At 44.6% G+C, this 23,521-nt stretch overlaps 2 protein-coding genes across 2 annotated transcripts in view; one reads left to right on the top strand and one right to left on the bottom strand.

Annotated features, from left to right (window-relative positions):
• Positions 1 to 18: 18 nt before the first annotated feature.
• Positions 19 to 3,211, top strand: Rpl9 (ribosomal protein L9). The gene is made up of 7 exons (XM_060365268.1): positions 19 to 471; positions 564 to 679; positions 1,105 to 1,200; positions 2,059 to 2,191; positions 2,466 to 2,546; positions 2,886 to 3,000; positions 3,120 to 3,211. Exons 1-6 carry the CDS (start codon positions 426 to 428, stop codon positions 2,990 to 2,992), a joined length of 579 nt encoding a protein of 192 aa, XP_060221251.1. The 5' UTR covers positions 19 to 425; the 3' UTR covers positions 2,993 to 3,000; positions 3,120 to 3,211.
• Positions 3,212 to 4,124: 913 nt separating this feature from the next.
• Positions 4,125 to 23,521, bottom strand: part of Klb (klotho beta) — a 33,667-nt gene continuing 14,270 nt past the window's right edge. Inside the window, exons 2-5 of the mRNA XM_021640655.2 lie at positions 17,428 to 17,932; positions 14,333 to 14,601; positions 10,130 to 11,273; positions 4,125 to 7,571 (exon numbers count right to left, since the gene is read on the bottom strand). Coding sequence (XP_021496330.1) covers positions 7,183 to 7,571; positions 10,130 to 11,273; positions 14,333 to 14,601; positions 17,428 to 17,932 — 2,307 coding nt within the window. The 3' untranslated portion in view covers positions 4,125 to 7,182. The remainder of the gene's footprint in view (positions 7,572 to 10,129; positions 11,274 to 14,332; positions 14,602 to 17,427; positions 17,933 to 23,521) is intronic.

Raw genomic sequence — 23,521 nt, forward strand, 5'->3', positions numbered from 1 at the left:
AACGTGATGACGAAGAGCGTTCTCTCTTTGCCCCATCTACTGCGAGGTGAGGAGCTTACGGGGCTGTGTGCCCTGGGAATCTGAAGCCATCCTCTCTTGGGGACGCCGGCGGCATGGACCCAGTGTCCCGACTCCTTGTCTCCACTGTCCCCCAGCACGACGGGCGTCCTTTAGGGTTTGGCGGCGCGAGCTGAAAGTTGCCTTCCGGGCTTTCAGGCCTACCGTAGCCCTGCCTCCATGGCGCGCCGGGCTGGGCTTCCTAACACCCTTCCGGGGCCCGCGCGCCCCTAGCCAACTTTTGTCACCGACCCATTTGTGTTTCTTTCCCCGGATTTCGTACGTGGCAGTTTTCCGTTTGGAGCGGAAATCTGTCCAGTAGAGCCTTTGCTGCTCCATCCTTCTTACCCGCGTGTTTGTGTTTCAGAATGAAGACCATTCTCAGCAATCAGACGGTCGACATCCCAGAAAATGGTAGGAGGCTTCAGGCTTTACTCTAACGTCTTTCTTGCTTGCTCTAAGTGATCCCCCGGCATGTGGTCTCACGAGTTCATCCTCTCTTCCAGTCGACATCACTCTGAAGGGGCGCACAGTCATTGTGAAGGGCCCCAGGGGAACCCTACGGAGGGACTTCAATCACATCAATGTAGAGCTGAGTCTTCTCGGAAAGAAAAAGAAGAGGGTAAGGACTTGATTACCTTCTGATAGTTAAAAGCCTTGTTTTCAAGGTGTTTTTCAAGGTTACAGCGTAAGATTTGGGGGCTGGGTGTTGATACCACACGGCTTTAAACCCAGGACCGTGGAGGCGAGACGAGTGGCATTTATTGTACCATTGTACCGTTGGGGTACATTGTGCTGTGGTGAAATTATGAAGCCAGTCCAATAACGTACGGCCCAGTACTAGTGTTAACTTTTCCCCCAGAATATATGGCTGAATATTTTTTCAGACTCAGTTGTGTTATCAGGATTTTGGGGAGGAAGGGTATTAGTCCTCTATTGCAGCCTGTGCCTATGACGTGCGGTGCATTTGTAGGTGGATTTGAATGCTCGTGTACTAAGCAGCCAAAAACGGTGTATTTTAATTCTAAAGTTTTGTTTCTCTTACAGCTCCGGGTTGACAAATGGTGGGGTAACAGAAAGGAACTGGCCACTGTCAGAACCATCTGCAGTCATGTTCAGAACATGATCAAGGGTGTTACACTGGTAAGCCATCCCTTCTGGCTGCTTTTTTAGCTCTTTGGACAAGGTGTGTGTGTGTGTGTAAATGTCTGGACCAGGATGGAGGGTAGACTCTTAAGAACTACGCAGTTTCAGGGTTAGAGGGGTCCTGGTGAGGAAGGGAAGATTGAGTACCACAGATCAAACCTAGGGATTTGCTGGGTAAGCACTTTACCACACATACACTCAGCTTAGGCTTTTTTTCCCCTTTGTAGATAATTTGCTGTAGTGTAGATTTGACTACTGGTTGGTATGTGTGGGAGTCTCATGGATGGGGGCTGGGAAGGTCTGACTTGTCTATATCTGATGTCACTTAGTTCCAAATCCTTTCTCCCAAGATACAGTTAACCCCGAAGGTGTTTGTTTCATAATCAAACCTTAAGTCTCCTATGCATCTTTTGGGTCATGCTTCTCTGTTGCTTCCAGAAAGAGTCTCTTTAAAGGGCTGAACCTTTTGTTTAGCTTGGTAATCTGAAGTCTACTGTTATCTGCTGTGTCTGTAGTAACTCAGAAAATATTCTAATGCCAAAAACGAGGGTCTTGGGTTCTCGTTGAAAGGGTGAGATAGTAAAACAGAAGCGTCCTCTAGGAGCTTTACTGTCTAAATAAAGATAGTTGTTCCTTTGAAGTATGTGTTAACTTGTTGTAGGTGGTAGGGTGGGGTATGTGTGTTGAATTTTCAAGTTACTAAGGCACTTTAGGGTATTTAGAACAGACTGGCCCTGAGGCCCCATAGCTATAATCCTAGGGGGTGCTGGAGAAGGGGAATCTCATTCTAGGACAGCCTGAACTGAAAACTTTTGAGATTGTTCAAATTGCTCACAGCCTACTTTTTTAATTCAGGGCTTCCGCTACAAGATGAGGTCTGTGTATGCTCACTTCCCCATCAACGTTGTTATCCAGGAGAATGGGTCTTTGGTTGAAATCCGAAATTTCTTGGGTGAAAAATACATCCGCAGGGTTCGAATGAGGACAGGTATGTGTGTCTTCGGGAATGATGAGTGCCATTGTTTGGCTGTGGTGAGGGCTACTTCAGAACCATCTGCTTTTGATAGTTCTGGTTTTCCTGGAGGGAAATGTTGTAGGTATTGCAGCTTTTGTGGAAGCTGGGAATTGTCACATCTGTAATTACAGTATGTTCAGAATCATCTATGTCCAAAATCATAGAGAACATTGATTGGTGGCTCGAGTTTTACGTTGAATTGTAAGATCTCATGTTAATGCTGTTGAATACACACCTCCTCTTCTAGGTGTTGCTTGTTCTGTCTCTCAAGCCCAGAAGGATGAATTAATCCTTGAAGGAAATGATATTGAACTTGTCTCAAATTCAGGTATGTTTATGTCTCTTAGGCTGACACATATTACTTAAGACTGAATGCATGTCTAAATTTGTTTCAGAGCTTCCGAGAAAAATTATTACGAATCTGTTCTGTATAGACTGTACGTTGTATGTGTGCTGCTTGTGTGTACTCTGTATGTGCAGTTCAGAATGATGGTCAGTGTGTGGCTGGCTTTGTTGGAGTATGTAGCTTCGCACTCATTTGACATGAGGGCAGTGAAGGACTCTTCCACTATGTAGGCTCTGGGGAGTGAGTTCCAGTTGTTAGCTGGGCTTTATGAAATGAATTCCGCTAGTGAAATAATGGCTTTATGTCCCTCTTCCTGTACAGCGGCTTTGATTCAGCAAGCCACAACAGTTAAAAACAAGGATATCAGAAAGTTTTTGGATGGTATCTATGTGTCTGAAAAGGGAACTGTGCAGCAGGCTGATGAATAAGACCTAAGGTAGGCTCCTGCATCTACAGTTAACTACTTTAGATAGAACTTAATGTACAAAAATTATTAAAGAACTTGCTGGGTAGGCATATTGATAAAAGTTTACATGTATTTTGTTTCTTTTACAGTTAACCCTGCTCCAGAAACAAGATCCTGAATTACAAGTTTGATTTGGGGTGTCTTTTGGAACAATAAAACTCACTGATTTGTTTGTCCTTGATCTTTTCTGATTACTTAGCAAATGGGTCAACTGATACTCAACAAAGTGATTTTTTGTTGTTGTTGTAAACAAGTGGCTTCAGGCAATGACAGGCAAACTTCCTAGTGTATGTTCAGTGGGTGTAGCATTTTGGGAAGACTAGCCCAGCCATAAGGTCTGTTCTATTATGTCTCAGTAAAGGCTGGAAAATGTAAGTTCTCGGTATTGTCTTCGTAGAGTTTTAATTCTAGCACCAAGGAGGTTGAGGCTGAAGGATCAGAAATTGGAGCCGACATGAATTATTAAGCAGTGAACCTGGGGTTACATTGGGGCATTGGCAGTTGCTGGCTTTAAGTATGGGATTCTAGATCCTGTATTTTTGTGAATTCCCCACTCACCTGGTGGTAAATAGTCAACCCAGAGTTTGTGAGTACTAAGCAACCCAGCATTATCTCCACACCTATAACTTTCTTGGACAAGGTCTACTATGATGGCCTCATTCCACCTTACCTCCACATCCTCTGCTCTGGTCACAGGAAGTACTGCCACACCTAGCTTTTAATTGTTGCCCTTTACCTTGTGTTTGAGGTCATCTTTAGTACCCAGTCTACCTCTGCCTGTGTATGGGCCTGAATATTTGCTTGTGATTGGCAGCCATTTGATGTAGTTGTGAGTACTGAGAGCTGAGCTCTTCAAGAGCAGCACTATAGTTCCTTTTCTCCCCAGCCCAGCCTTGCTACTTGATGCTTTCTGGCTGCTCAAGGCAGTGGAGACCCTGTCTCAAAAGGGCCAGGTTGTAGTTGAGTTGTCAGGGTGCATTCCCAGCACTGCATATAGTTGTTGCATGTTCCTCTCTGTAATGACTTGGCAGAGATGGAAGCAGAAGGACTTAAGAGCTTCAAGACAGGCTAAATAAACACTACTGAAGGCAGTATTTAAAAGATGTAGTGAAAGGTTTATTGAATATGTAAAATGTATTCAATTGAGTTAGAGATTTTCCTCAGTATCAGAAGTCAAGCGTAGGACCGTTGTGTGCTAGGCAAGTACTAAGTCCCCCTCCATGTCTTGGAGAATCTCAGTGCATTTACCATCACTGAACTAATGATTTTCATATGATCCCTACACACACCCGAAGTGTGGCCACGAGAAAACATTGGACTAAGAACTTTAATTGGATTCAGCAAGGTAAGTTTGTGAAGGAGGAACGTGTCCTGAGCCTAGCTTATGAGAACACACTGTTGAATAGGAAAGGCGGAACATTCTGTAGCTCCTGCAGAGTACAGTTGGGGCAGGAGGATCAGAAATTGGCAGTCATCCTGAGATAATGTTTGAAGCTATCTTGGGCTATGTAATGAGACTTTGTCACACAAAAACTGAAAAATAGTGGTTCCTGGAGTTGGCAACTAACTGAACATGGTAGTAGACAGCTGAAATCCCAGCTCTCTGATGCAAGATGACTGCTGCTAGTCTGAGGCCTGCATGGTCTACATAGCAACACTCAAAGTCTAGCAAGCAAAAGCCTAAATCTGTTCAAGTAAGTTGTTTCAAGTTCTTTGTTACCTCGATTGCCTGCTGCATTTTCCAAGGCTAACATGGAGATTTATAACTTAATATACTTTTATCAGTAGTTTTTCTGGAGTGAATTCATGGGACTTAGAAGAAAAGCCTGAGTGGTTAAGGCTTGTTGCTCTCGCAGAGGAATTAGCTTTTATTTCCAGCACCCATGTGAAGGCTCACAATTCTAAATCCCAGTTCCAGGAGATCTAGTGTACTTTTTTGACCTCCAAAGGTAGTACAAGGTGTACATCTGTGCATACATGCTAGCAAAACAGCTTTAAGGTTTTTTTCTTGTAAGAAGTGACTCAGCTTTTCTGTGTGGCTAACAACTCTAGCCAACGGTAATGGGGGTCACTACACTTCTCAAAGGGAGTAGAAGATTCTTTGTTAAGAGTTAGAGCCTGCCATGGTATCACATGCTTTTAATCCCAGCATTTAGGAGGCAAAGGCGGGTGGAAGCTAGCCTGGTCAACACAGAAACTGTCTAGAACAAAACAACCTGTCAGAGTTGGAGAGATGGCTCTGTGGTTATGGGCATTGGCTACTAAAAAAAACACAGGTTCAGTTTCCAGCACCCATGTTTGCTCGCCTGTAGCCCCACCCTACAGGGATCTGATACCTTTCCTGGTATCTGGAAACAGGAAAGTGCATATATGCGTGCAAGCTAAAGAGGAAGACCGTACAGCCACTCCTGATGAGACCTGATAGGTTAGGGTCAGATGGGGGGGGCCTACACTGGGATACAAAGTGAATGAATTGTAATAAAGGAAAAACCTCAGCAGGCAGGGTATGGCTGTGGGAACAAAGATCTACTGTTAGATTTGGCTACTTCAATAGCAGCTTTATTTCTCATCACTTCTTCATAGATCTATTTTGTGTATGTTAATGCTCTTATCTGCATGTACACCCGCATACCAGGAGAGGGCACCAGATCACATTATACATAGTTGTGCGTGACCATGTGGTTACTGGGAATTGAACTCAGGACCTTTGGATGAGCAGACAGTTTTCTTAACCACTCATCTCTCCAGCCCTCTCACTTTGTCATGTGCTGTCTCTTTGTATGATATATTTGTAAAAGTTAGTGCTGATTGTAAGGAAGCTCTGGGGGACAGAGAAGGACTCTATGAATAATGGCTGTATCTTTGAAATTTTCCTAAGTGTGCCAAATCTTGTCACTTCAAAAAAAAAAAAATCAGGATAATAAGAGTAATACCAGTTTATTTTAAAATGGGAATTGCTGTACTGTAAAGCTACAACATGAACTTGTCTTCGCAGATACTTGGTCTAGTTGCCCTTCATCCTGTCATCTTCCCTCTGCATGAGTTCAGAAGCCTGCCGAGCAGTGGTGGTGCACACCTTTAAGCCCAGCACACAGGAGGCAGAGGCAAGCAGATCTCTGAGTTTGAGACCAGCCTTGTCTACAAAGTGAGTCCAGGACAGGCAGGACTTGATACACAGTGAAACCCTGTCTCCGAAAACAAAAGAAATCAAGTCCAAGCTGGGTGAGGTGGCACATGGCTTTCATCTGATCGGTTGGCAGGCAAATGTAGGTGGCTCCCTGAGTTCAAGATTAGCCTGGTCTACAGAATAAGTTCCGGACAGCCTGTGGTCTCCAGGGCTACACAGAGAAACCCTGTCTTGACACCCCCCCCACACACACACAAAAAAAAAATCAGAAGTCCAGTAAGAGAGCTCAGAAGTTTGGATGTTTAAGAAGTGCCTGCCTTTTTTTTTTTTTTTAAGGCAAGCTAAACTTGGTGTGTTTTAAATCCTATGCTTTTAACTGCCTATATCCATGATGTAAATCCACTTGTTTAACTCATGATGTGAAATCCTGTTGTCTCTACATTCCGTCTGAGGCCTGCCCTAACCTAAACAGAGAGCACCTTGATAGAAGTGACAGAATATGTCACTAACTGTCCAGTTTAAAGAATAGTTTTAGCCAGACATGGGGATGCACACCTTTAATCGCGGCACTCAAAAGACTGAGGCAGGTGGGTCTTTGTGAGTTCAAGGCCAGCCTGGTCTACATAGTGAATTCCAGGACAGCCAGAGCTACGTAATAAACCCTGTCTCAAAACAACAACAAAAATAGCTTTAAACTATGAAGTCTAAAACAACAATTTCACCTTTTAAAATCAGTTCCTTTACCATGAATGGTGATTGCTATTTACAGAAGAAAGCTAGAGAAAAATTATGTGAAACAGTGTTTTACACTTCCTGAAGCAGTGTTTGGGGTCATGCCCGCAGTGACAGTCAGGATGAAACCTTCAGCTCACAGAACTGAAGTCACTGATTGTCAGTCCCTAAGGGAATGATTTGAACCACACTGCAAAGGCATCGATTGTCATCACCTTAGTTACAGCTGTCTCTCAGATTGTACATTACCAGTATGTGGAACTGGAGTGACTCTTTATGACAGAAACAATAGGTTAGCTAAGAACTCTGCTTTGGCCTTTCTTTAACGGTATAGTTTGTAAGTTCCTTGCTTTCCGAAATGTTCTTCTCTTTCGATGATGAAAGATGGTGATTGATAGCAATAGAGCCAGAGTGGAGATGAAGCAACAACCGAAGAAGACTAGTGCCCTCTTCTGCTCTAGAAACGAGCAGATGGCGCACTCTGTGTCTTCTGGAGGCTGACGGCATGCAGAACTGCTGTTCTCAGGGGGGAATCCACTGCTGCTGATGAGCTTGCTATAAAGCTGCACAGAGGACTTAGCTTTGAAGTCAGATGTGAAAAATCCAAATCTAGGCTTAGACTTCTCTTCAGTCAGTTTGAATGCATAATAGCCTTTGATTTTGACCTTGTCAATAAGGTATGCTGGAAAAAAAGAAACAAAACATTGTTGATCACAAATACATCTTCGAATAAGAATTTAGTTTTCATTGAAACTAAGGTCATGTCAATAAAAGTCATGAAGTCATGATCTCACTGAGGATTTTGTTTTGGAGACAGGGTGTCACATAATCCAGGCTGGCCTCCAACTTCCTATGAAAGCTGAACATGACCATGAACTTCTGGTCTTCTAGCCATTCCCTCCGGAGTGCTGGCATTGCATGCTTTTGCCACCATGCCTGGCTTATGTGTGTTAGGGATCTATGGCAGGGCTTTATCTAGCACAGGCAAGACAGACACGCTACCAGCTATGTCCCTGGCCCTTGTTTGTTGATGCTAATCCCCACAGTACTGTGGTTCTCAGCCTTTCTAACGCTGCGACCCCTTACTACAGTTCATGTTTTGGTGACCTCAACCATAACATTACTTTGTTGTTACTTCATAACTAGTTTTGCTATGGTTGTGAATCATAATGTAAATATCTGATATGTAGATGGTCTTAGGGAACCCCTGGGAAAGAGTCCCTTGAACCCCAAAAGGATCTCAACCCATAGATTGAGAACTGCTACCAAATCATTTTGTGTGTGTGTGAGTGTGTGCATTTGTGTGTTTTGCTTTGTTTTTTGAGGCAAGGTTTCTCTATCCTGGACTTGCTTTGTAGACCAGGCTGGCCTTGAACTCAGAGAACCACCTGCCTCTGGCTCCCTGAGTACTGGATTAACAATGTGCACCACTGCACCTGACACATTTTCATATAGTGGGCAGTCTATCCCCAGGAGGTAATTAGAAATGATATTTCTGGGGCTGGAAAGATAGCTCAGAGGTTAAAAGCAATGGCTGCTCTTCCAGAGGTCCTGAGTTCAATTCCCAGCAACCACATGATGGCTCACAACCATCTACACTGGAATGCTTGCCCTTTTCTGGCAAGCAGGTGTACATGCAGATAGAACATTAAAAATAAATCTTTAAAAAAAATATTTCTATACAAAGATAAATATTTCAGTGGGGTGCTACTCTCACCTAAAGGGTGGCTGAATACATGAAGATATGTATTTGTGTGTGTATATTATTGTTTTTTAACTTTTTAAAGATTTATTTATGTTTCTATATATGAGCACTCTTATCTGAATATATGCCTGTATGACACAAGAGAGCATCAGATCCCATTATGGATGGTTGTGAGCCACCATGTGGTTGCTGGGAATTGAACTCAGGACTTCTGGAAGAGCAACCAGTACTCTTAACCACTGAGCCATCTCTCCAGCTCCCTAAATTATTTCTTTTTTCTTTTTTTCTTTCTTTTTTTTTTTTTTTTTTTGTGCATTAGTATGAAGGTATCAGACCCTTGGAATTGGCATTACCGACAGTTGTGAGATGCCATGTGGGCTCTGGGAACTGAACTCAGGTCCTTTGGAAGAGCAGTGTTCTTAACCACTGAGCCATCTCTATAGTCCCTGTTCTTGTTTTTGAGGCAGAGTTTTTTTGTGTAGCTCTGCCTGTTCTGGAGCTCTCTTTGGAGACCCGGCTGGCTTCAAACTTATAGACATCTGCCTGCCTCTGCTGGGAATAAAGGTGTGCTCCACTGCCACTTGGAAGATTTGTAAGAATTTTGTTGTTTTTTTGGGGGGGAGGAGGGAGCATTAGAGTTTTAACAACATGGAACACATCTAATGTTTTCAAAAGTTAGGGCAGGAAGTGTTACACATGCCTGCAATCTCAAGTGGAGGAAACAGATAAGAGAACAGGAGTTCGTGATCATTCTAGGATATATGAAGAAAAAAACAGTTAAACATGGCTGTTTTGTGGTTCAGTAGTAGATTGGTTACTTAAAGCAACACATAAAGCCCTGGCTTTGAACCCCAGGACCACAAAGAAGAAAGTTGCATGAGGTTCTTTGTTAAATCCTCAGCTCCACACAAAAAGAAAAGTTAGGATAAGGGGATAGCTTTTTAGTACAGCCAAATGGAACCTGGGTTCAACTCCCAAAACAAACAACAAAGATTATCTGCAAAAGCCTAATAGCCTCAGCCCAATTGTATTACGATACAATTAACTGTGTCTAGGATGCTCACTGGAAATAACCCGAAATTGATGGTGCCACTTTATAAAAGTCCACCTGTAGTGGCCAAGGTCTGTAATCCCACCTCTTGGAAGGATGAGGCAGTAGGCCCTCAAGGCCAGCTTGGGTTACCAGTTAGGCCCTGTCCAAAAAACAGGAAGGAAGAAAGTAAAAATTTAAAATACAGCCAGGAGGTGGTGGTGCACACCTTTAATCCTAACACCCAGAAGGTAGAGGCAGGCAGATCCCTGTAGGTTTGAAGCCAGCCTGGTCTATATAGCAAGTTCCAAGTCAGGGCTACATAGAGACATGGTCTCAAACAAAAATTAAAAATTCAATAATAAAGACCTATTGTAAGAAGACAACCCAGTAGACGGGCACCAGGGGTCACAAGTCCAAGTCTCTGGTGATCTCTGTGTCCAGGCTGTCATTGCTGTCAGTTCATGAACCTCTCCCACCTGTACGTGAGTGCCCCAGACCTTACCTTTCAGAGCCTCCTGGATGTATTTCTCCAAGTAGTACTTTCGGATCTGATCATTCTCCAGAGCCAGATCATCAATGCCGTTGGCTGTAATATAGATGTCCATGTCCCCATAGTTCCTCTGGATCCACCCAAGCAGCTTGCGCACTCCCCAGGGCGTTACGGCCAGGCGACCGGGGGAGCTCAGGCGAGTGATGTCCTGCAGGAACTGGATGTCCCTGTCTGCAGCAGAGTAGTTGCCATTCAGGGGCTTGTGTATCACGAACCTAGTAGTGAAGTGGTTCAGTGCGTAGAAGTCGATGGTGCCCTTCACCAGCCTGCTCTCCTTCGCGGTGAAGCGGGGCAGGACTGAGCTGGACAGCCCTCGCTGGTTCTTGGAGGCAATGTACTCCTTCATGGCCAACGGGTAGTCACCAGTCTTGAAGAGTGGATCTGCAAACCAGGCGATCTCAAACTGGAGGAAGCGCTCAGCTGCCTTCCAGTGTGAATCCACATAGGGGTTGGCAGGTTCCGCCCAGTCGGAATGTAGGGACAGCGACACAGCCCCACGCTGGACTGGCCTATACTGCCTGTCATAGAGGTGCCAGACGTGGGCATGGGCAATCATCAGGTTGTGGGCTGCACGGTAGGTGTCATTACTCGTGCGGTTGTACATGTCACTCAGTCTGTTGGGCTCGTTGATGGTGATCCAGAGCTTCACCAAGTCCCCCAGCTCCTGGAAGCACAGTCCTGCGTAATCCTGGAAGGCCTTGGTGGTATATGAGTTTAGCCATCCCCCACTGCTCAGAAGTGGCATGGGGAGGCCTAGATGGGAGTGGGTCGGGTGGTACAACGTCACCATGGGGGAGACGCCCAGCTTCAGCCCTTCGCTCACCATACATCTATAGTACCTTAGCACTTGTCTATTAACTTTAGACAGATTGCCAGTGGGAAGGATAGCGGTCCAGTCCAGAGCGAACTGGTAATGGGTGACTTTCATTTTTACCAACATTTCAACTCGTTTTTTGATGCTCACATAATCTGTGCATTCAGATGGTCTTGTTTTTAGCCTTACCCCTTCCACTGGATGTAGCAATCTGTTGCCAGTGGCATTCCACACATACAGGTGAGGATCAGTAAACTGTGGTGAGGAAACCATAAACTCCGGCTGTGGAAAACAAACACATTCAGGTAAATCAAGTGTGGCTCCCAGCAGATGCCACCCTCTCAGATCGGAAGAACTGAGCCGTACCAAGCTACACAATATAATAAAATAAAGAACTTTGTCCTTCCTAATGGTCTCTGTGTTCTGGCTGTTCCTGTTGGTAATGTGGAAGAAAAGGCCTTATCCTTCTAGCCCTTCAGTTCTCTAGAAAGACCAGGAGATTCAGGGCAAGAACCACACACAGGGAAGAAAGAACAGTTGTTTAAGGAGCCATTTTCTAGCTCATCTGACCTAAAAATCCAGGTTATACAGTATCTCACATAATGGGTTTAAATGCATCAGGATTGGCTTGGTACCCTCAGTTGAATGTAACTGTGGAGGACGGACTCCGAGCTCTATCCTAAGTTGATGGCAGAGGTAAAAATGAGGTTGTAAAGGAGTCGCTGGGAGCAGCACTTGCACTCAGAGGAGGCTGGTTGACACACCCTCCCAAGAAGTGGCTGTGGGGTGGAGTTGGCAATAGGTGGTGGTGACCCCTTTCATGTGCTGACCACAACTCTCAGCAGTCCTTATTTTAAAAGTCCAAGCCATAGCCCAGAGTAGTGGTATGTGTATATAATCTCAGCTCTCAAGAGGCTGAGGCAGGAGGACTGCTAGAAGTTTGAGGCCAGCCTGAGCTGTATAGCAGAGACCCTATCTCCTTAAAAAAAAAAAAAAAAAAAAAAAAAAAAAAAAAAAAAAAAAATTAAATAAAAGGGAAGGAAGGCCCAGAACATCACATTTTCGTGCAGTACCTCCTCCACCATGTGTCTGTGAGCGCTCGCTCCACAGGAAGAGTACGGAATGTTCTCTCTATGCAAGGAGCTTCAGTTATGAGGGGGAACAACAGTAAAATAACCCCAAATCCTGAAGACTGACCTTTTGATCTTCCTGGCTTTTCACCTCGGAGAGGCACGAGCTCTTCTGTCTTACTTTTCCTTTCCTTTCCTTTCAATTTCTTTCTTTCTCTCTTTTTTTCAGGGCGGGGGAGTGGTAGAGGAGCATTGGGTTGGGCTCACACAACCCAGGCCATCCTTAAATGTAGTAAGTTCCAGAGGATGACCTGGAACTCCTGCCTCTTTTGTCTCCACTCCCCAGTCACTGCGATGCTGGGCAAGCACTGGGCCGACTAAACTCCATCCTCAGCCTCACACTTTCCTCTTTGACCTTGGGCTACACAACCATATGGGGATGGTTCTGTGTCGCCCACTTTCCAGGAGCACTGTAATGACTAGAGCAACACTCTGGGAAGGCGGGTGTCTCCACTGGAACCCATTGTACAAAGGTGACTTGGCTTTAGTTCCAGGGGATCAGCGCTGCAGAGACAGAGACCCTGTCTCAAAAATCCAATAATAAAATAAAGCAAAATAAATCAAAAGTTGTAAGAAAAACATTTCCAAATTTAAGATTAATTAGAGCAAGGAAAAATTCTGTACTTGGGCTAAAGTTCTTTCCCCCATGCGAGTGAATTTAAATGCACCAGGAAAACTGGTAATTAAGCTTTGGTAAATATTTTCCTTCTAATTGCTTTCTCATGTGTCATCTTTCATAGTCTAATTACGTAGCCATATTACTGCCCACTTGCCATCTGCCAAGCAGTTATCTAGAGCATTAAGCTGAGAGAACATTGGTCATGTGAGCATGAAGTTTAATCTGTATGTAATGAATTACTTGAGCAGTCTTTCCAGCCTAGGCCAGCTCGAACATCCCATCCCGGCACTGTTGAGAAGATGTTTACAAAAGGTAACTTTGCCACAAAACAAGGCAAGAGCAAACAAAACGCTCTGCTCCTTACAGACCCCAGGAAACCCTAGCTGTAAACAACACGTGTGATTATCTACTGAGAGACCACATAGAGATCATATATTCTAGCTGGAGTGTAGCGGCAAATGCCTGTAATCCCAGTACTTGTGGAGGCAGAGGCAGGTGGATCTCTGGGAGTTCGAGGCCAGCATAGTCTACATAGGGGGTTCCAGGACAGCCAAGGCTACACAGAGAACCCTGCTTCAAAAAAACAAACAAACAAACAAAAAAACAACCAAACAACAAAAAAGCCAAAACAGCAACAACAAAAGATGATGCACACTAAATGGAAGAGAGCCATTTGGAGAAGGATAGGGATGCAATGTGGAGGTGAACATGACCTAAGTGCATTTCACATGCAATAAGGATACCAAAACAACACCATTTCATATAATTACTGTGTGCCAATAAAACCAGTGGATTCAGGCTGGGGAGATGGCTCGGTAGGGGGAGCATTATTCACTAAGCCCGGTGACCCTAGTTCAATCCCTGGAAACCGTAAAGAACTAAGTCTACAAATTTGTTCTCTAACCTCCACATGTGCCACGATATGTACTACATACATATACAATTAAATGTAATAAAATTAAAAACCCACACAACCCGGGGTTCAGAGACGGCTCATCAGTTCAGAGCACCTGCATGGATGCTCATAGCCAACTATAGCTCCAGTCATAGGGGATCCGATGCCCTCTTCTGGCCTCTGTGGGCAGCAGGCATACAGACATATATGTAAGCAAAACATCTGTGGTTTGAAAGAAAATGGCCCCAGAGGCTCATAGGGAGTGACACTATCAGGAGGTGTGGCCTTGGAGAAAGTGTTTCTCAGTCTCTTTCTGCTTCCTTGGGTCCAGACGTAGGACTCTCAGCTCCTTCTCCGGCACCACGCGTGCCTGTGTGCTGCTACACTTCCCACCATAATGATAATGGATTAACCTCTGCACTGTAAGCCAGACCCAATTAAATTATAACACTTGCTGTGGTCCAGGTAGATCTCTGTGAGTTTGAGGCCAGCCTGGTCTACAGAGTGAGTCTAGGACAGCCAAGGCTACGCAGAGAAAACCCCTGTCTTGGGGGGGGCGGGGGAAGAGTTGCCATGGTCATGGTGTCTCTTCATATCAATAGAACAGTGACTAGGTCAGTATCCACAGGCATAACACATGTAAAAACATATTGTGTATTTCTCTCTTAGTGTGGTTAATTTAGAAGTAGCCGCTTACCTTAAGAACAGACTCAGTGACTCCCCAGGAGAAGTCACAGGGAAACTGGCCCTGCATGTCTGGCGTGGACTCTTTCGAAGGGAAACCGTTTTCCTGTATGATCTGTTTGTAGTAATGTGCCGAGGACTTGGGCTTCCTTTCTTTCTGCTCGCTGTTAAAATCCACATAAAACAGCCCGCGTCGAGTAGTGTAGGCATCCTGCCATTCAAAGCCGTCCAGGAGAGTCCAGGCTGTATAACCAAAAACTCGTACCTCATCAAACTTAATTGCTGCACAGAGAAGAGGAAGCAGGGATTTTTTTCAGAGGGCTAAACATTCTAGATCATGTTTATAGCTTCATTCACAATGTGCCAAGCCATGGCCCACTACAAAAGTAGCACTTTTCCTAAATATCAGGCCTTTTAAATAAAACCTAAAATTGTTGGTTTGAAGCCAGCAAAATGGTTACGTCAGTAAAGTTACCTGCTACAAAGCCTGACAACTTGAGTCAGAGACTAGCATGGTAGAAGGAGAGACCCAAGTTCTAAAAGTTGTGTACTCACAAACTCAAAGCAAATAAACAGACTGCATTATGTACCTGAGTGAATGACAGTTGAAGGATCTCATTGAAAACATTCCTGATAGTTAACAAATTTTGATCACATTGTTTATAACGGATGCCCTTAATCTCACTACTCAGGAAGCAGCGGTAGGCAGACCTCTGAGTTCAAGGTTGGTTCGGTGTACATATTGAGTTCCAGGTCAGACAGAGCTACGTAGTGTGATTCTATCTCAAGTTTAAAAAAGAAAAAGGGGGAGTGTGGCATGGCGATTTCAAAGCCTTTTGGGGACAGAGGTTGACTGGTGACCTAGAGTCTCTCATTCCGAGTTTGGGTTGCTTTCTATTTGTGTACAACTGTCAGGCTATGAAATTGTCCTTCAGGGACTGCAACCCCCCCCCCCCCCCCCGCCCGCAGAAAGAACATCAGCAACTGTAGGCAGAAGGCGTGGAAGCAGAGACGTGTTGTGTGAAGCAGCTGGGCTGAAGGGCAGCAGGCCCAAGGCCAGGTCCCGCTCTGTCCCTGGGCGGGGGCTATTGGGCAAGGTTTGGAACCTCAGTCACCTCATTTGCAAACAGAAAATACTGGAAAAGATGTTCTCTAAGGATTTTTTTCAGCTTTAAAACTATGTTTGGGAGCCAGGCATAATGGCACACGTCTTTGATACCGGCATTCTGGAGGCAGAGGCAGATCTGTTCAAGGCTGGCCTGGTCTCCAATAAAAACTGAAATTAGCCCTGAATCATTTTAAATTTTTTATTATTTTTATTTTATTTAATATCTAGGAGTGTTTTGCCTGCATGTTTATCTGTGAACTCCCTGTGTGTCTGTGTCCAGGGAGGCCAGAACAGGGCATCAAATGCTCTGGAATTGCAGCTACAGACAAGTGTGAGCTAGAAGACAGTGCCCTTAACTGCTGAGCCATCTCCTCAGGTCCCCTTAAATCATTTTTTTCTTAAAAACTTTCATTTCTCTCACAGAAATGCCTCATTTCTGCATTTTGGGACCTAATCATTGACATTGTTTTTCTAAAAGGTAGAAAATCCACTTTTTGAAAGAAAGGTAGGAAACCATGACAGGAGGTTCCAGAAAGACAAGTGTGTTTCAGCAGGTTGTGGTGCTGGCCCTGGGTGGCCCTGGCTGTTGTGAGGAAGGGTGGGAGAGAGACCCCCTTCTGCCCAGGTGCACACTCTTGACCCGGGCCTGTGGGAAGTGTCCTGGGAGGCCCGAATGCAGGTCCCAGGGCTGGGTGTGGCAGTGTTCTGCATTTTTCCTTTTTGCAGGGTGCAGTAGGGGATTGGGAGAGGAGCCCACTCTCTCTGAAAACCCTTCCTGAAACCTCGTGCCGGTAGGAGCCGGGACTTCTCCCCGCACTTAGGACTTACTTAAGTTATAGTTTATGAATTGTGACGAGGGAAGTGTGTGTGTGTGCATGTGTGTAGGTAAGTGATGTGTATATGTGTGCACACACGTGCATGTTGCCTGTGGGTGTCGGGGGCGGTGAATTCACTCCTCAGTACCTGTGTGAGGACAACTTGCTGAGGTTACTTCTCTCTTCCCATCATGTGACTCCCTGGATTGGAGTCAGGGGTCTGGCCTGTGGGGTGGGACAAGTGCCTTTCCCTGACTGAGCCACCTCACCAGGCCTGCACAGCTGTCCAGGTGAGTCACCTCCCTAACCCCTGTGTTAGGACTTCTACAGACAGCTAGCCGCACGGCTGGGGAAGGAGTCCCACTGGAATAGAACTCAGCTTTGACAGGAACACAGCTGGAGCTGTTTGGGCCTCATCACCCACCAGCCTGTAGGTGTCACTACTGAATGAGATGACATTTAGGTAGGAAGAAATCTCCAAGAGAGGAGTAGAAATGGCTCTGTTTTGGTTTTAGACCTTTCAATCGTGTCAAAATAAAAGGATCACAATTTAAATAAATCACTGTTTTTTTGTTCGTTTGTTTTTGAGACTGGGTTTCTTTGTGTGTCTCTGGCTATCTTGGAACTAGCTCAGTAGATCTGCCTAACTCTGCCTCCCGAGTGCTGGGATTAAAGGCATGCACCACCACCACACGGCAATAAACCACACTTGAAGGGAAACTTTAAACATATCTCCACTGTAAAGGTACTGTGTCCTTTATAAGGAATGAAGCAGCTGGCTATGGTGGCAAATGCCTGTAATCCTAGCGTTTGGAAGTGGAAACAGAAGCTCAAAGCCAATCTGGGTTATGTGAGACCCTGCCACTCACAAACAAATTTCGGTCAATAGTGAACAAAACAAAACTCAACAACAACAATAATCACATATTCAAACAAACAAACAAACAACAGCAAACCCTCAGCTTGTTGGACATGGCTCAGCAGTTACAAATGGTTGCAGTTCTTCCTGAGGACCTGAGTTTGGTCCCTAGCACTAGTGTCAGGTGGCTTACAACTGCCTGTAACTCCAGCTGCAAGCTATCTAATGCCTTCTTGTGTCCTCCAGGAGCTCCTGTACACCTATGGCATACACAGGCAAACATATACATACATAAAATTTTAAAAAAGAGCCAAAGTATAACCAACCTTGCAGAACCTGGTTGAGGAAATTCTTCATCATGTAGATGGCCGTGGTGTCCTCTGTCTTTATATAACTATCTGTGAACCAGCCGTTCTCCGAAATCAAGATACGAGGGTTGTCATATTCTAGTTTAATCCAATTCAGCACCTGTCTTAAGTTGAGTGATACATTCTGTCCCATTTTCATCACGGTGTTCGGGGGCCTGAAGTTGTTGGGCCCGAAGGAAAAGGCAAAGAAGTCAGCTGTGCCTCTCACCTCCTCCTTCTCTGCCTCAGAAAACACAGGTGCCATGGATCTTGTCTTCACAACCTCGGGGTATTCGCCATCCCCATGGATGGGGTTGGCGAACCAGCCAAGCACAGAAGACATGGAGTGTTGGCAGTTGGTCACATCCTCCATGTGTTCTGCTCTGTTTGGTTCTACCCAGTGGGACCCCAAGGTGATGGACAGCCAGCCCTTCTGATGAGGGCGAAAGTTCTTGTTGTAGTTATGCCACACTTTTGAATGAGCCTGATGGGAAAGAAAATATCATTGGTTTTTACTGTTCTTACTCACGGGTTGTAACATGATTAGTAAATCCTGGGCAGTTCAAAATGTTATTTATTATTATGACATTTCCTTGTGTGTGTGTGTGTGTGTGTGTGTGTGTTTGCATGTACATGCCAAGGCAAACACGTCCAAGTCAGAGAACAACTTTGGGCAGTTGGTTTTCTCCTTCCACTGTGTGGGTTCTAGAAACAAACTCATATTATTAGTCTTAGCAGCAAGCTCATTTACCCTCTGACCACTTGGATAGACCCAAAACCCAGCTTTTTCTCATGAGCTCTGGAGGTTAAATGCAGGTTCTCAGGCTTGTGTGGCAAGCGCTTTGCTGACTGAGGTGTCTCCTCAGGCCTTCACTTTGGTCCTGATGTACAAGTCCAGGGCAGTGCAGGCTGCATCTTCTATAAATGGGTAACAGCCAATTGTTGTTTTAAAAATTTAAAATTCCAGCCATTCTATTTTACCAATAAAGACTCAGGAGCCAGATGCTGGGATGAAAACCTGTTAGCTCAGAGAGGCAGAGAGAACACCCAGCTACCTTCCTTTGTAGCTCAGGTCTGGATGGAAAAAAAAAACCAAAAGCTGATAGCCCAGGAGGAAAAGGCCAAAAAGACCCCAAGGCCAAAGATTTGCTAGTTCAAAGCCCAAAAGGCTCCAAAAGCCAAAGAGCTAAAGCCCCTTCTACTTCTAAGCACTATCTTAAATATCCTTCAGTTCAAAGTCCCTCCTGCTCTTACATTCTTGTCAGCTGGTTTCTTGCGCTGCCTCTTGACCTAGGGTTAACATTGTTAAATCCTGTGTACAGAAAGCTCTTGGATTAAAGGTGACAGGGATGGTTGAACCACACCATAACCACCTGTTTATAATAAACAGAAAGTTCTTGGATGAAAGGTGTGTGATAGGGCTCAACCACACCAAACAAGAAATGGGATTTTACAGCTCACAATTTTGCGGTTCACAATGAGATCAAATATCCTGCAACAGGATATCCTACAAGCAGGTGTTATAAGGATAGGGTCCATTAGTACTGTAAATAATTTTAGAACAATACCTGGCACAGGATAAGCTTTGTATCGGCCTCAGCTACTGTGGTTGTTGTTGTTATTATTATTATTTTAATATTTAGTTATTATTTATACAGCATTCTGCCTACATACCAGATTTTATCTTACTATAGATGGTTATGAGCCACCATGTGGTTGCTGGGAATTGAACTCAGGACCTTTGGAAAAACAGGGACTGTTCTTAACCTCTGAGCCATCTTTCCAGCCCCATTATTATTTTTTTTTCTACTTTCTTTTTTTTTTTCAATGCAGTTTATTCAGCCCATTATTATTATTATTAGTAGTAGTAGTAGTATTGTTTTACATTTCCAGTTGTAGTTTCTTATAGCATAACCTATATCAGTTTCTGGTCTGCTTAATATTTACTGAGCACTTACCCAAGGCCTGGCTTGCTCTGCTCCAAAAGGCTGAAACATAGGAACAGGCTCTTGGGAAGATATATGAAGGAGAAACACAGGAAACTCCATAAAACAAAACATGAAAAATCAATAAAAGTCAGAAGTGTGGCCCAGCAGAGCCGTGAGCTAAAGGAGAGGGACGGAGAGACTCGATTCGGGCTTTAGATAGTTAACCGCTCAAGGCTACTTCTCTATCCTTGACACCTGCGGGCTGCCCTTCTTGTGCACTGCAGGCATTGTGCTTCTCCTCAGTTTCCGGCTCACTTCGTCTGAGACAGGGTCTCACATATCAGAGATTGGCCTGGAACTTGATAGACAGTGGAAGATTATGACCTTCAACTTCTGATCCTCTGGCCTCTACCGTCAGACCTCTGGGATCACCATGTCTGGTTTTTGGTTGCTGGGTATTGATCCAAGAGCTTTACATTCATTGGTGTTTTGCCCATATATATATCTGTATGAGGGTGTCAGATCCCCTGGAACAGGAGTTACAGGCAGTTGTGAGCTGCCATGTGGGTACTTAGAATTGAACCCAGGTCCTCAGGAAAAGCAGCCTGTGCTCGTAACTACTAAGCAATTTCTTCAGCTCCATCCTGGAGAAGTTTTTTAGAGGAAGACATTGTGAGCTATTACCTCAGCAGTCTGCCCATACTCAGCACCCTCACCCCTTTCTCTCTGTTTTCATTGCAGGATCCAGGAATCAACACCAAAATGCCCAAACCATCCCAAGATTTCCTTTCTTTTAAGACAAGGACTCACAATGTACCCAAAGCTAGCTTCCAAAGCACAATCCTCCTACTCCAATCTCCCAAGGACTAGGTTTTCAGGTGTAGACTGCCATATGCAATTCTAGAAATTAATGTACCCCATGTTCAGAAGTTGGCTAACACAAATTGGATTCCATGGTTTTTAGTAGATTTTTCTTTAGTTTTTTTTTTTTTTCTCTATTTATTTTGTTTTTGTCTTTGTTTTTTGAAACAGGGTTTCTCTGTGTAACAGAGCCCTGGCTGCTCTGGACTTGATTTGTAGACCAGGCTGGCCTCGAACTCATAGAGATCTACCTGCCTCTGCCTCCCAAGTGCTGGGATTAAAGGCATCTGCCACCACATTCAGTTTAGTTTTTTGTTTTTTAAGAGAGAAAAACATCCAGTGAAGTTGGATGAGGGAGGCATCTGAGAGGAGTTGGGAGATGGGAAGGAATATTAAAATATACTGTGTGAAATTATCAATGACTAAAAGAACTATCCGAAGCTCTTTCTTCCTGAGCTATTCTGAGGCTAGAATTACCATGGAAAGTTTTGAGGATTGCTTCCTTTACAGCTGTGAACGGTAGACTCAAAGGGGGACTTTCCTGCCTTTTTTGTAGTCACTTAGTCCCTTGACAATGCTAAGTACTTTTATCCTTAGAAAACAGCAACCAGCAACTCCCCTCAGGGTTGTGCACAGCAGATGTGTAAAGTACAGAGCACTGCACAGCGTGAGAGTTGAGCTGTATGTTAGCTATCTCACTCACAGGATGCCATCAACACTACAGGGAGAGTGTGGCACAATCAAGATAAATGCATGACCGCACTCTGAGCCAAGCATGGTGGCAGAGGCCTGTAATCCCAGCACTTGGAGGATCAGGAGCACTTGGAGGAGGATCAGGAGTTCAAGGTTGGCCTGGACTACACGAAGGGGGGAGCCAACTCCCCAAAGGTGTCTTCTGATGTCACACATGCTTTGCAGTATGCACACACCCCTCTCTCCAATGAACAAATGAATGAATAGATAGATAAAGAGTTTAAGAAAAAAAAAAAAACTAACAGAAGTTAGCCAGCCCAATAGGGAAGGACATGGAGGTGCCTTTCTTCAAAATAGCCCTCTATTGACTCAGTAACCATAGGAAAGATGCCTCAAGTTGCGATAGCATCTCAGCCACCTCAGCATTAAGGACAGCTTAGAAGGCTCCGTTTGCACTTTTGCAACCAGGATTTCTGGATACTCATGTGCACATGTGGCCATAGCCCAAGGTGACCTTCGTGCTTCCCCCTGGCTCCTGCTCTGTTGCTGGTGTTTGCATAGGCTATCGAGGTATCTGGTTATCTTTTCTCTGGACCAAAGGCAAAGCTACTTCCCATGACAGACCACAGGGGAAGCTCTCTGTATAGCACTTATGGTTATGACTTGACTCTGTTCGTCAAATAGCAGGGAAAACGTTTTGTGCTGGGATGGTCCGTTGGACCATCTTTCCGGCGTTTGCATGGATGATACTCACAAGAATCTGTAGGGACAAAGCAAAAGGGACTGCAGCCGGACCTGGCTACCTTGCACAACCTCCTATGGTCTTCCAAGGCCATCTTCTATCTTGTCCAAGGCCATCTACCTTTGGAATGATTGATTAAAGGGAGTGTCAACCTTTGTTCTTTAGACTCAGTAGCTTCACAGGGACCTAGATGCCTTTTGCCTTAAAGCCAGCTCTTGGGACTCACTGGACAATAGGGGTCTCAACATCTCATCCTTATTCAGGTCCCTCACATGTCCAACAGGCATATCTCTTTGATTCCCTCAGAAGTCCAGGCTGATAAATAGGTGATAGGAAGCAAATAAGATAATGAAACAGAGATGAAGAAGTTAGGGATCAGGACAACAAAGAGGGACAATGGTGCAGAGGATAGCTTGAAGACAGATGATGGCAACTGAGACAATTAAGGAACTCCCAGTCATTTGAAAAGTGAATTTTCCACTTGTTGGGGTTGCCTGGGAGGCTTATCAAGATACTTTGTCTAAATGCATGAAATTGAAGATCAATAAAAGATACTCAATTTTCCAGGGACAGGTGGGAGATTGTACACCTCTTTAATCCCAGCACTTGGGAGGGAGAGACAGGGGGATCTATGTGAGTTCGAGGCCAGCCTAGTCTAATAGAGAGTTCCAGGCAAGCCAGGCTTACTATTCTGGAGACAGGGTCTTAACAACAACAATAATAAAATAGAAAGTCATTTTTTTAAATCTGCCAGATTTCAGTCACATACATATTGGTTGAAATAGCATCATGTGGTTTGTAACTTTGTTGACTGCTAAAGCTATTGAGAGAACAAAATAAAAAAACTTAAAAATTTTTTCTTTAGAATATCACAATTACCATGCACAGTGGCACACACCTGTCATCTCAGCACCCTGGAGGCTTGAAGCAGGAGGGTGAACATAAGCTTTTTTTCTTTTTTAAAAATTCTTTATTAATTACACTTTATTCACTTTGTATCCCCCCTGTGGTTTCCTCCCTCCTCCTGTCCCAATCCCTCCCTTCCTCCGCCCTCTGCCTGCATGCCCCTCCCCAAGTCCACTGATAGGGGAGGTCTTTTTTTCCTTCCTTCTGATCCTAGTCTATTAGGTGTCATCAGGAGTGGCTGCATTGTCTTCTTTGGCCTGGTAATGCTGCTCTCCTCTCAGGGGGAGGTAATTAAAGAGCAGGCCAATCAGTTCATGTCAGAGACAGTCCCTGTTCCTATTACAATGGAACCCACTTGGATACTGAACTGCCATGGGCTACATCTGTGCCGGGGTCTTAGGTTATCTCCATGCATAGTCCTTGGTTGGAATATCAGTCTCAGGAAAGACCCCTGTGCTCAGATATTTTGGTTCTGTTGCTCTCCTTGTGGAGTTCCTGTCCTCTCCAGATCTTACTGTTTCCTACTTCTTTCATAAGATTCAGCTCAACCATGTTTGTAGCAGCTTTATTTGTAATAGCCAGAAGCTGGAAACAGCCCAGATGTCCCTCAGTGAAGGAATGGATACAGAAATTGTGGTACATCCACACAATGGAATATTACTCAGAAATAAACAAGAAGGAAATCATGAAATTTGCAGGTAAATGGTGGGATCTGGAAAAGATCATCCTGAGTAAGCTATCCCAGAAGCAGAAAGATGTGCATGGTATATACTCACTCATATAGACTTATAATATAGGATAAACCTACTAAAATCTGTACACCTAAAGAAACTAGTCAAGAGGGAGGACTCTTGCTAAAATGCTCAGTCCCTATCCAGAAAGGCAAAGAGGATGGAATCAGAAGAAGGGGAAAACAGGGAACAAGTCAGGAGCCTGCCACTGA

This window comes from Meriones unguiculatus, chromosome 12 (assembly GCF_030254825.1).
Source record: "Meriones unguiculatus strain TT.TT164.6M chromosome 12, Bangor_MerUng_6.1, whole genome shotgun sequence".
NCBI classification, from domain to species: domain Eukaryota; kingdom Metazoa; phylum Chordata; class Mammalia; order Rodentia; family Muridae; genus Meriones; species Meriones unguiculatus.